Source organism: Egretta garzetta, unplaced genomic scaffold (assembly GCF_000687185.1).
Source record: "Egretta garzetta isolate BGI_Z169 unplaced genomic scaffold, ASM68718v1 scaffold365, whole genome shotgun sequence".
Taxonomy (NCBI): domain Eukaryota; kingdom Metazoa; phylum Chordata; class Aves; order Pelecaniformes; family Ardeidae; genus Egretta; species Egretta garzetta.
Genome location: NW_009259602.1, coordinates 1,090,115 through 1,101,801, shown reverse-complemented (window position 1 = coordinate 1,101,801; position 11,687 = coordinate 1,090,115). Strand labels below are relative to the sequence as shown.

General features: G+C 58.9%; 2 protein-coding genes across 3 annotated transcripts in view; both read right to left on the bottom strand.

The window, feature by feature from the left end:
• NLRX1 (NLR family member X1) overlaps positions 1-1,264 on the bottom strand; it is a 7,856-nt gene extending 6,592 nt beyond the window's left edge. Inside the window, exons 1-2 of one of the 2 annotated variants that reach the window (XM_035893938.1) lie at positions 1,039-1,130; positions 219-288 (exon numbers count right to left, since the gene is read on the bottom strand). The gene's annotated coding sequence lies outside the window, so the exon portion shown is untranslated. Of the gene's footprint in view, positions 1-218; positions 289-1,038 lie in introns of both variants that reach the window. The other variant, XM_009638420.2, reaches the window with a different exon arrangement.
• Positions 1,265-6,896: 5,632 nt separating this feature from the next.
• Positions 6,897-11,687, bottom strand: part of ABCG4 (ATP binding cassette subfamily G member 4) — a 7,906-nt gene continuing 3,115 nt past the window's right edge. The window contains exons 3-14 of the mRNA XM_009638419.2: positions 11,354-11,486; positions 11,052-11,102; positions 10,721-10,866; positions 10,268-10,391; positions 9,905-10,019; positions 9,561-9,700; positions 9,134-9,232; positions 8,779-8,947; positions 8,132-8,232; positions 7,779-7,937; positions 7,490-7,608; positions 6,897-7,377 (exon numbers count right to left, since the gene is read on the bottom strand). Coding sequence (XP_009636714.1) covers positions 7,152-7,377; positions 7,490-7,608; positions 7,779-7,937; positions 8,132-8,232; positions 8,779-8,947; positions 9,134-9,232; positions 9,561-9,700; positions 9,905-10,019; positions 10,268-10,391; positions 10,721-10,866; positions 11,052-11,102; positions 11,354-11,486 — 1,582 coding nt within the window. The 3' untranslated portion in view covers positions 6,897-7,151. The remainder of the gene's footprint in view (positions 7,378-7,489; positions 7,609-7,778; positions 7,938-8,131; positions 8,233-8,778; positions 8,948-9,133; positions 9,233-9,560; positions 9,701-9,904; positions 10,020-10,267; positions 10,392-10,720; positions 10,867-11,051; positions 11,103-11,353; positions 11,487-11,687) is intronic.

Below are 11,687 nucleotides of genomic sequence, written 5' to 3'. Positions count from 1 at the left end.
AGCCACTGAGCCCTCTCGCCAGGCCTGCCAGGCCGAGGCGGCTGCAGCAGGCAGGGAGGCTGAGCAGAGCCTCCTCCCATTTAAAGCAGCCGGGGAGGCTACAGCCCTCAGTAGTGGGGGCACAGGCTGGAAGGGGGCTGTGAGGGCTCAGCTGGTCCCTCGGGGCTGCACCAGGTCCAGCCCAGCATAAGATAATTTTTCCTAGGCAAAGCACCCACCTCCAGAGGTGGACAAGGGGTTCAGTAGCTCTCAGGGTGCTCGGACAGCTTTTCCCACATGGGCCTGGCTCTACAGGGTAGAGCAGGATGGGGTCAGCAGCTCTGATCCCCAGGGATGTGGCACAGCAGCGCCCTGCCCAGTCTTACCTGCCCAGGTACCATCCAGTCCGGCAGAACTGGCTGTGACAGTATTGAGTAACCCCAGCTCAGTAGGGTGATCCTGCAGGAACACAGATTGCACCCACAGCCACCAATGTCCTGAGAAACTGAGGCACGGGGAGGGTGTAGGCAAACCCCAGCACACAGGAAGGGACAGCGTGCAAATCTCTCTGCATTTGGCCTCCCCCAGGAGAGGACAAGCAGGGCGACAGCTTGCTCACAACTCCTACAACCTGGGCTTTTTGCAGTCCCTCGTCGTGTTATCCAGACGGAGAAACTGAGGCACGGGGGTGGGGGCAGTGGAGCTGACCTTGAACCTGGGTGTCCTTGCCTCAAGGCTTTTGCAGGAAGCGAACCCCCATGCGTCCCCATACCCGGCTCCCAGCCCCTTCCCAGCACCCTCTGCCGCCCAGGGTACGCCGCCAAGCAGAGGGCCCCGCGCCGCTCGTCTGCTGCGGTCCCCCTTCAGGGACCCCTGTGCGTGCCTGGCCCACACGCCCTTGCTCTCTAGTTACCGTGGTCTCCCGCCTCCCTGCTTCCGTGTCCGGAGGGACACAGTGACCGGGGCCCTGGCAGTGCGGGGACCAGGAGCCCAGGGCAATGGCAAGGCTGGCACTGAGCTAGGCGAGAGCGATGGCCGCGCCGAAAGCGGTGGTGTTACCTCCAGCAGGACTCCTCGCCAGGGAGGCTGAGCCCACAGCTCCCTGTGCTCGTGCCGCCAGGTGCTGAGCTCGTGGGGTCCGTGGAGGAGAGTCCAGTGCTTCTCAGCCACTTCCTTCCATCTCTGTCCTGGGAAGAAGCTCCTCTCCGGAGGCGGCTGTTTTGTAGCGTTAACTTCCTGCAACGCCGTCCTGTCCCATCCTGCCCCACGCACAGCGCCCGCCAGCTCTGCTGAGCAGGGCGAAGTGAGCAGCCATGGCCCCGTTTCAGGGATGTGGTAGAGAGGCCGGCAGGCACAACAGCAAAGAAAAACATCTCTACCCCCAAACACAGGGACACACGTATTGGGGGGGGGGGGGAGGGTGGTGGTCCTGGGGTCTTACCAGCAGTGCTGCAAAGGGAGGTTTCCTCCGGAGACATCTGGTGGCTCTGCATCCCCAGCTGGTGCCCAGCTGTGCAAGGACCCCACAATGAAAGTCCTGCTCTGGAGTGAAATCCCCCCATGCTGAGCTGCTTCCACCTCACACAAGGCATGGAGCAGGGAGTGGGACAGCACAGCCCCACAGGGAGAAGATACTGGAGGAAGCTGTTCTGGCAGGGCAGCCCAGCTCCATCCCTGGGTGCTGTCCCAGGGAGCGCTGGCCCATCCCAGCGGAGCCAGGGGTGCTGGGGCCAAGGATTCAGACCCGGGTAACCCCAGAGGCCACGCTCGCACCCCAAAGGCCTGCACAGAGCCCACACAGACATGCACACCCCTGCACGCCTTTGCACACACTTGGCACCCATCCCCAGCAATGGGTACAGCTACCTGCCCCCATGCTGCCCCTCCAGCACCCACCTCCACACCCCTGCTGGGTACCCAGGCATGCACATCTCCCCTTGCGTGCATGCCCTCTGGCCGCTCGGGGAGGGGAGGTATCCAGGCAGTACACTATAAATATAAGTTTTATTGATGTGTGAAATCCAACAAGTACAGCTGGCACCTCAGAAAGACTGAAATAAGCCGCAACATCTCTGCTTGCTCAACAGCTCCTGGGGCCCTCCGGACACGGGTGAGCACCAGCAGCAAGCTAGGACCTGGGCACCCTGTCCCTGTGGGACACTTACCTGCATGTGCAGCACAGCCCAGAGAGCCAGCAGGGCCCTGCCAGCAGCCCCGTGCTCCCCCAGAGCCCAGGGGCTCACCTCCATCCTGCCTGGTTCCTGCCAGGCTGCAGCTGTGGGGAGTGGAGCCCTGGCCCCGCATCGCAGCCTCCCCCCAGCAAGGAAAAAGGACCCAGGCAAATGCCACCCACCACAGCAGAGCTACGGGTGTGTGAGCAGACTCCCTTGGCCTATGAGCTGTTACCTGCTTCTTATTTTGGCAAATGATCCCAAGGAAAGAAAACAGCACACCTCCAGTCATGTGGGAACATGAGTTTCAACAGCTGCACCTCTCTGCATGGTCCATCCCTGCCCTGCATCACACATGCAGCCACTGTACAACCTCCTCTGCACACGTGGACAAGGCCAAGACTGGGAAACCACAAAGTCCAGCATGGCAGGGATGCATGAAGGTATCCCAGGTAGCTGCAGGTTGCCTGTGGCACCAGGAGCTCCCATGGCAAAGGGACAGGACAATTAGTGTCCACACACCGTGAGAATGAAACACTGTTTTATTGCCTGATTTGAGAGAGGGATGAAACCCTGGGAGAAGCCCCTTCCCCTTCCTGCACTAGCCCAGTCTCCGCTCCAGCAAACCCTATCACCAGCCAGGTGATGCATTTGCTCTTCTTGTGCAGGTGACAAAGGTGGCCTGGACATGCATGGAGGTGAGAGGCTGTACCCCTGCTTGCCCGCCTGCATTCACAGCACGCATGGGGGAGAGGCAGTACCTGATGCAACCGTGCCTGTGGGCTGAAGGAGCCAGGCTAGGGGGCTGAAGCAGTTTTAGATGAGTTGAAGTTCAACCAGTGCTCCCAGGGAGCTGGAGCCACGGCCTGAACCACATCCTCATCCATTCAAAGTGCATTGCAAGGGAAGGCAGAGGGCAGGAGGGGAGAGGAGGTGTGGGGGAAGAAGCCTGCTCTCCTCCATCACACTCCTCATGATTATCCAGACGCGTTCCCTGGTGGGATTCCTGTAGCCAGAAGCACCCACGGCCCCGCTCCCCTGCTCTGATAAAGTGCATCCTCGGTGCTGCATGCCAACCCAGCACGTGGGTGCTCTCCACCCACTCAGGACAAGGCAAGACCCAGTCTATGCACCCCTGGCCCCACACCACAAAATGACCAGTATCATTGCCAAGGGGTCCTGCCACAGCCTGGCTCAGTGCCTATCTTGTCCTGGAGAGACCATACCAGAGAGATGCCTGCTAGCCAGCGGGCTGGAGCGGCCCAGCCTTGCTCCACTAAGGGACCCCCAGAGAAGAGCAGCTGCACCCCATTCCTCTGCCATGCCAGGGCAGAGATAGCCCCTTTCACCGTGCTCCTGCGGGGCAGGGGGCCACCCAGGCAGCAGAGGGGCAATAAACCCCAAGTGCTCAGCCCAGCCACATTAGCCTGTGGGGCTTGGTGCAAACATGCTCGGTCCCTTTGCATTTCTCTGTGCCTTCCACTGTGCCTGGGATTGTCCTCACTGAGAGGGATGAGGCAATGGATGGCCCCGTTCTGGCATCTCAGCTCAGTTCACTCCTTGGGCACCGTCTGCCCTTGGGCACCACCAAGGGTGCCTTTGCCTGTGCCATGGGGTGCCCAGATCCCTCACTCATCGCGGCCCCTTCATACCAACACGTTCACTTGCCAGCTCTGCTGGGAATAGCAGTGCCCTTCTCCAGGGCACCCCAGGCCTCCCACTGCTCTGGGGACGAGGTGCACCTGCCCCAGCGCCCTTGCCCAGCTCAGGGACACAGCCATCCTCCATCTCCAGGGCTCGCCCCGGCCCTCTGCCCTGCAGTGGCTGCGTACCTGGTCAGATGGGACTCTGCAACCAGTGCACTCACCGGCGCAGGAGGCCTGGGCTGTGCTGAGCTGTCCTGGTGATCCTGGGGGCGCTGCCAACTGCCCCCTCCCAGACAGCAGTGGTCCAAGCAGTCACCTGTGGAGCTACGTGCCCCGGCAGTCTCCCTCTGGCCACGCTGAGCTCAGGCAGCCAGTCCCATGGCATTTCTCTGCAAGCAGCAGAGGCTGGCCAACAGAGGCTTCTTTTGCAGCATCCCTGTGCGCAGGGGACATGGGCAGTGGCAGTCCTGGGTGCCTGCTGGTAGCCCCCTCCGCTCCACACATGGGCTGTCGCTAGTCCATCTCATCCTGGTCCTTCTGGAAGTGGTGGTGGCGCTGGCTGCTATGGCACAGGGGTGTCCCAGGAGGTACCGTGTGCTGGGTGCAGGCAGCAGCAGGACACAGCCCTGGGGACACAGTGCCTCCGGTGTGCAGGAAGCAGGACCCACCAAGAGAGCCCCTGCTGCCGGGGAGCGGGCAGGAGCCAGGAGCTGTGCAAAGCTGCACCATTGGCATCTCCCACCAACCTTGGTATCCGTCCAGGGGAAAACCCTCAGCCCAGCAGTGCACACCCAGTGCTGGGCAAGGCTTAACTAACCACAGCCCCGGAGCAGGACAGAGCTGGGGCACTGGTCTCATCAGCCCCACTGACAGTGAGATGGAGAAGGGTGACAGTCTGCAGCTCCACCATCCCCCTGGCTCCCTGCCCATCCTTCCACCTGGTGACAAAGAAGATGTGGGGACCATCCCCCATTTGACCGTGCCCCTGCAGCTGCAATTGGCAGCATTGTGCCCAGGAGACTGCAGCACCCCCGGGCTGGCATGGCTCCATTGCAGAGCATGGCACAGGGCTGCCAGTGAAGGAGGATCCAGGAGCGGAGGGGAATTTTGTGAGGGACAGCGATAAGTCAGACAAGAGCCCCTGGGGAAAACCCCAGTGCTCAGCATGGAAAGGGCATCTGGACATGTCCTGCTTCCAGGCCCTCTGTACAGGAGAGCCCCATGGCTACAAGCTTGTCGCAGCGATGCTGTCCAGGCAGGGGAAACCTGACCTTGCTGAGTGCCCAGCATCAGTGCTGCCCCACGTCTGCCATCCACCTGCAGACCAGCCAGACCCTGCTGCGTGGAGCAGTCCCAACACGAGCCAGTAAAAGCAAAGCACAGTTTCAAGGATTTTGCTGAAATCTGGCATTTGCCCTGCAATCTTCTGCTGCTCAGAGTGTGCTCGCGGCAGCATCTCACAGACTGCACTTGAACCAGGGCTCAGCATACCAGGATGGGGCAGAGCTGCCTTCCCCATGTCCGTGCTCACTAAAAAGCAGTGGGTTCCCATGTGCGTGGGTGACCAGTGCAGCCCTGCAACACCAGTGCCAGCACACCCACAGACAGGCCTGTGTCATGAGGCTAAGCAGCGTGTTGTGCTCCCAGCGCAGCAACGCGTGCGGATGCTCCATCAGCTCTTGTCTCAGGTCTGTTCCTTTGGAGAGCCAGTGAGGTGCCGAAATGCCTTGCCTCTGCAAGGGATGTAGAGAGGCAGGTGACTTTGGAGGAGCCACTGGAGGAGCCATCGGAGTCACTTGCCAAAAGGGACCTTTTCCTGATAACAGTCACAAAGCACAAAGCCCTTCCCAGTGTCAGGGTTGCCCAATGCAAACAAACCACTCCAAGATCTCACCTCTTTTCCAGTTCTGGCGCTGCTGGGACACCCTTCTGCACAGTGCTACCCTGGGAGGTTTGCACTGTGATGAGGCCAGGCGTCCCTGGGGCTTGCGTCCCCTCCTTAGACAGACGGTGCTGGGCGAGGCTCGTCCTCCCTGTTCTGCTCAGACAGCCACAGTTGTGCCAAGGGAAGAGCAGTGAGGAGCGAGATGGTGCAAGGGAAGGGCTCAGGGCCAGCTCTTCTCCTGCAGCAGAGGCTCCAGCGATGGCAGCGCTGAGCCCAGTCCTGCTTTTCAGCTGCCTGGCGCTGGCAGGGTATGGGAACCTAAATCCTCCCCACTCCACGTGGCACTTGTAGGGACCAGTCACTTCTCTCCGTGTTGGTTGATTTTATCCTCTTGGCTCAGACTCCAAAGACAACAAGGACTGAATGTGAGACTCCCTAAGATCTAAGAGTACTGTCCCATTCTCACAGACCCTGCCACATCCCCAGGTTTGAAGATCCCATCTCTGTGGATGGCATCTGAACAGAAGTCCAAGACAGAGCCCCAAGTCCTTCTCTGCCTGCTGGCTCCCTTTCCCCTCCAGGCAGACTGGGAAGCAGTGAGGTTTATAAAAAAAAGGAGGAAAAAAAAGGAGGAAAAAAAAGGAGGAAAAAACAGGAGGAAAAAAAAGGAGGAAAAAAAAGGACAAAAAAAAAGGAGAAAAAAAAAGGGAGAAAAAAAAAGGGAAAAAAAAAAAGGGAGAAAAAAAAAGGGAGAAAAAAAAAGGGAGAAAAAAAAAGGGAGAAAAAAAGGGAGAAAAAAAAGAAAAAAAAGAAAAAAAAGAAAAAGAAAAAAAAAGAAAAAAAAAGAGGGGGGATTTATGCAGAAAGAAAAAGGGGATGCAGCAATTTCTGTGGCTACGGGGACAGGAAACGCTAAAGCCTTGTGCAACTTGGCCTATTGCATCTTTGGGCTCTCAGCACTGACACACATGCTGGCCAGGGGGGCAATGGGGCTATGTGCTGTGCTACCGATCCATGCTCTGCAGGTGTCTCTTCCCGGCTTCAGCCCCAGGATCAGGCAGCCCCTGGGTGCTGCTCCCCTCCTGCCCGGGGCAGCCGGCTCCTCTCGGCCTTGCTCAGCAGACAGCCACCTCCACAGGGCTGTCCCCGGTGTCCCAATGTGTTTGGCGGAGAAGGGCAGTGCTGGGCAGGGGCAACAAAAGAGGATCCAAGCTCCGTGGGGTTTGGCAGTTCTTGGGGAGAGGATGGCACATGCCAGGGCTGTACAAAACGTTTGCAATGGAGAGTGTGTGGAAAGGTTAAAACAGTTCCGAGATGTCTCAAAACCCTTCTCGACTGAGCCAGGCCTGGCTGGCACCTACCGACGCCTCCGCCACGGTCCGTGACCTGCTAGGAGCACTGCATCCATCTGCAGAACCGTCTCTCACAGCAGGCCAGGCCCGGGAACGGCACCGGGGCTCCACAGCCCCTTTATCTCTCTGACTTGACTTTGTACCTGAGGACCAGATAAGCCAGGAGCCGCAGGATGACGAAGAAGATGCCCAGGATGAGGAAGTCCAGGTAGAGCTTGGCCTCCTCCACGTCCAGCTCCTGCAGGATCTTGATGGGTTTTTGGAAAGGGCAGAAGTCCTCGAGGCACTCCAGGTCCTCGCGCTCCATGGCATAGATGGTGAGAATGACACCTTCGAAGCCATACCTAGGGCAGAGCACATCACGAGAGTCATCGCATGCCCCAGGCAGCCCCATTTTCTCCCCAGCCCATGGAAGCCCCAGGGCAGGGAGCTTCTGGCCAGAGCGTGGGGTCCCACCTGACATAGGAGACGTAGGAACTCCACTGCAGGTAGGTGGGGATGGTCTTGAAGCTGACGAAGAAGCCCGAGAAGAGCAGGACGGGGATGGCAGTGACGGGCCCCACAAAGGTAGCCACCTGGGGAGCAGAGGCCACTGGATGTCATGTCCCTGTCCCCGGGCACACTGCCTGTGGCACTCACACGCCTGCCTATGGGAAACACTTCCCTCCACCCCTTCTTGTCATGGGACCCCCTGCAACTCTCCCACCTTCTCCACATAACAGGCAAAGCCGGGGCCCCATCTGACCTGTAAGGAAGTGGAAGCAGCTCCAATGAGAAGCCCGAGGGACTGGGCCACCAGGGCCGTGGCAGTGGCCAGGGCAGAGAAGAGGAGGAAGCGCGTGGCTTCAGGTGGCTGACCCGTCATCCAGTACACGATGCTGCAATATGCGATGGGGCAGATCACCTGGAGAGGAGCAAGCAAAGACACCGCTCTGCTGGACCCATGGCCATCTCACCCCACAGACCCTTCTCGGGGGTTGGAGGGCTGCAGGGACCCCTCAAAGGCCAGCCCGGGGTGTTGGGGTAGCTGGGCAATTGGCTGTGCCAAGGAAGGCACAGCAGCATCGGAGCCATGCTCTAGTCCAGCCGAAAGCTCACCTGGAAGGGCACGTCTGCCATGGTCTTTGCCAGATAATAGGCTTTCAGGCTGTACCAGTAGTTCAAGTGCTCTCGCAGGAATACAGACATCTCCTGGGGGACTGCATGGAAACAAGGAGTGAGCAGCCAGCAGTGCCCTCCAGCCCATACTCCCACCCGCCCCAGTGCAGGCAGATGTGATGCTGCCCCGGCACAGAGCACCAGGCCTCCTGCCTGTGCCACGAGTGGGTGCCCAGATCTTCACCAAGTCAGTGACCCATGGGGGAACTTCCTGCATGGAAAAGTCAGCTTGGCTGGGGGTTTTTAGGCAAACTTTCTGAGGAAGTGAGAGGTAAAACAGCTGAAAATGCAGCTTTACAGACATTTTCTCAGCAAAAAAAAAAAAAAAAAAGAAAAAAATTCCAGCATTCTGCTTTGAGCCAGCAAGTACATTATAGACAAACATTAAATAAAGGGCAAAACTGGAATATACCCAGACATTTTCCCCCTCTTCTTTGTTTGAGTTGTTTTCCTCTCCTCTCTTCTTTCCCCCCTTTTGTGCAATTCATCTAGCTCCACCATATACCACCCAGCAGACACCCCACACAGCTGGAGCACTCCCCTGCCCCAAGGGCTGGGAATGAGTGTTGGGGGAAGGAGCTCCTTACAGGTGAGGATGGTGGGCATCAGTGCGGCAAACATGAGGAAGAGCATGGAGAAGAAGAGAAAGCCAGTGTTGTTGAAGACTTTGCCCGCGTCGTTGCCAATGTGCAGGTAGAGCAGCCCGATCAGCACCCCGATGCAGATGTGGGACATGAACCGCAGGTGGGTCAGCACCTGCAGGCAGAGAGGGTACAGGGGCTCAGCAAGGCAGGAACACATCCCATGAGTATCCCTGGGGAGCCTGCCTGCTCCTCAGGGGTGAGCCCCACTCCAGCCCCCATTCAATTCCTGTCTCCACCTACCCCCAGTGACCAACATGCCCCATGCGCTCAGCCCTGGCCCAGCCTCCCTTGCCCTCACCGTGTCCCTTAGGATGCAGATAAAGGTTCTCTTGAAGAGGATGCAGAACTGGGTTGAAGTGCTGGTGGCAAAAGTGTGGCTCTCAATGTGGTCCACATCCTGCAAGACCATGGACAAGTCAGGGACATGGGTTAAGCTCACAACATGGGATCCCTACTAGGATGGCAGCCAAATGCTCCCAGGGTGCCCCTTGTGAGCACCCCTGGTGAGAACAGGCACTGCCAGCTGCAAGCACAGAGCTGTTGCAAGCACAAGACAAGTGGAGGCTGGCTGAACACCTCCATGCTTCCCACCATGTCCAAGGGGCTCTAGGCATCAGATGATATCCGTGCACAGCGAGGCAGGGGGGACTGAGGTGTCCCTGGGTGGGCACCCTGTTACCTGCCACTGCCCATCACTGCAGGAGGCTCCTCTCATCCCCGCTCACCGTCACACAGTGTGCTGGGCATGACGGATCTGCCTTGTCAGGGCTGCTCTTCTTCTCAGCCATGGTGCACATGCCATTCTGGACAGCGCGGAACAGGACAGGGTTGAGGTCCCCGTATTCTCCTGAGGCCACCTCGATAACTGTGGAGAAGAATAGGACCACTGAGAGGTGCTGAGCCAGCCCTTGCTGTCACTTTGCTCAGCCGGCCCAGGCCATGACCCCCCAGCTAGCACCTAAAGGGAAGGGCACAGGCAGCCCTGCTCCCTCGGCAACCCGGGCACTGGGTTTGGACCTTGTCACCTTCTGCTCCCCACCACGGCCCCAGCTGGGGCAGAGGCACTCACTGAAGTCAGCAGGGTTGTGGTATGTGGGGCAGTGGAGGCCGAGACCCTTCAGGTAGGGGATGAGGTTGGTCACGACGCCTTTGAAGATGCACTGGCCCTGGCTCAGGATGTACAGCTGCAAGAAAAAGCCAGGATATGGCAGGTGCAGAGCAGCCAGGGGCACTGTCACCTGCTCCTACCCACCCCCCCTGTCCTAGGGTGACATAGGGCACCCTTGCCAGACCCCAGCCATCAGGGCTGTGTGCCACACAAGCCCCAGGTCAAATGCCTGCAGCCCATCCCTCCCATGGCCTCTCTTCTGAGTCTTGGGGCCAGACGGACCCTGCACCCCTGAAGAATTCTGTGTCCTAGCCCAGCCCAAACCTTGTCGAACATCTCAAAGAGCTTGGCGCTGGGCTGGTGGATGGTGCAGATGATGGTGCGCCCACCCTGAGCCAGCGACCGCATCAGGGAAACCACCTGGAAGCAGGAGGCACTGTCCAGACCGCTGTGGCCACACAGGATGGGGTAGAGGAGAAAGAGACAGCAGAAAGAGAAGGGAAGATTTGAGAGAGGGAGAAGTGTATCTTAAAGATGTCCCCAGTTGCCTCCCCTTGTGGGTACCCTCCTCCCAGGTCAATGGAGAAAAGCATCCCTTTGCAGCCCCAGCCCTGCCGTGCCCCAGCCCTCTTGGAGCCCTGGTGGGCACAGTCACATCCCGCCCTCAGGTCTCACAGCCCTGCTGTGCTCCAGAGGGTGCTGGGACCCACTGTCCCCCAGCAGGGGAAGCCCAGCTGGGCAAGCAGTGCTGGGGAGCCCCAGCCCCTGCAGCCTCACCTTGTGGGCTCATCAAAGAACATGACGGGAGGGTTGTTCACCAGCTCCAGGGCGATGGCCAGGCGCTTGCGCTGGCCCCCAGACAGCGAGATGGTGCGGGTGTAGGAGCACTCCAGCAGGCCCAGGGCCGTCAGGATCTCGTTCACCTGTGAGACAGCCTCCTTCACCATGGATTCCCATAGACCCTCACCCCATCCCTGCCACCTCCCTTCAGACCTCCATCACTGGGAGCCCCTTGGCATCCCTCAGTCCCCTCAGGGCCCTCCCTTCCCTACTGTCCCTGTCCTGGGGAGAGATGAGGGGCCCTGGCCCCACCTTCCTCTGCACTTACCAGCTCCTTCTTCACCTCCTGCTTCTCACTCAGCTTCAGGTTAGCAGAGACCTGCAAGGAGAGGATGGGCAGGGAGACGCAACTGTCAGATGTAGGGAATGGAATCGGCTGCACCGTGGCTCCATCCCTGCCCAGCTGAGGGCTGGGAGTGGTAGCTCAGGATGCAAGAACAGCAGGATTTTGTTCCTGTGTTCCAGAGCCCTTGGAAATGCCTGATGTCAGTGTGGGCTCAGTGCCCGAGGACGCAGTCCACAGGATGCCCCACAGAGTCCAGCAGGCTGCCTGGCTCCCTCATTGCTCACCATCATAGCCTCCAGCACGGTGAGGTGTGGCAGGAGCATGTCATCCTGCATGATGTAGCAGGACATCTTACGGAAGGTACGCAGGTCCCGCGGCCGGCCATTCACCAGGATCTGGCCCTTCATGCCGGTCTCCCTGTAGGAAAGAGGCATAGGGGGATGTAGCACAGGACCCCCAGCCCTGCACCCTGTCCTGGTTTCGGCTGGGATAGAGTTAATTTTCTTCATAGTAGCCAGCACAGTGCTGTGTTTTGGATTTAGTACCAGAAGAATGTTGATAACACACTGATGTTTTCAGTTGTTGCCAAGTAGTACTCAGACTACTCAAGGACTTTTT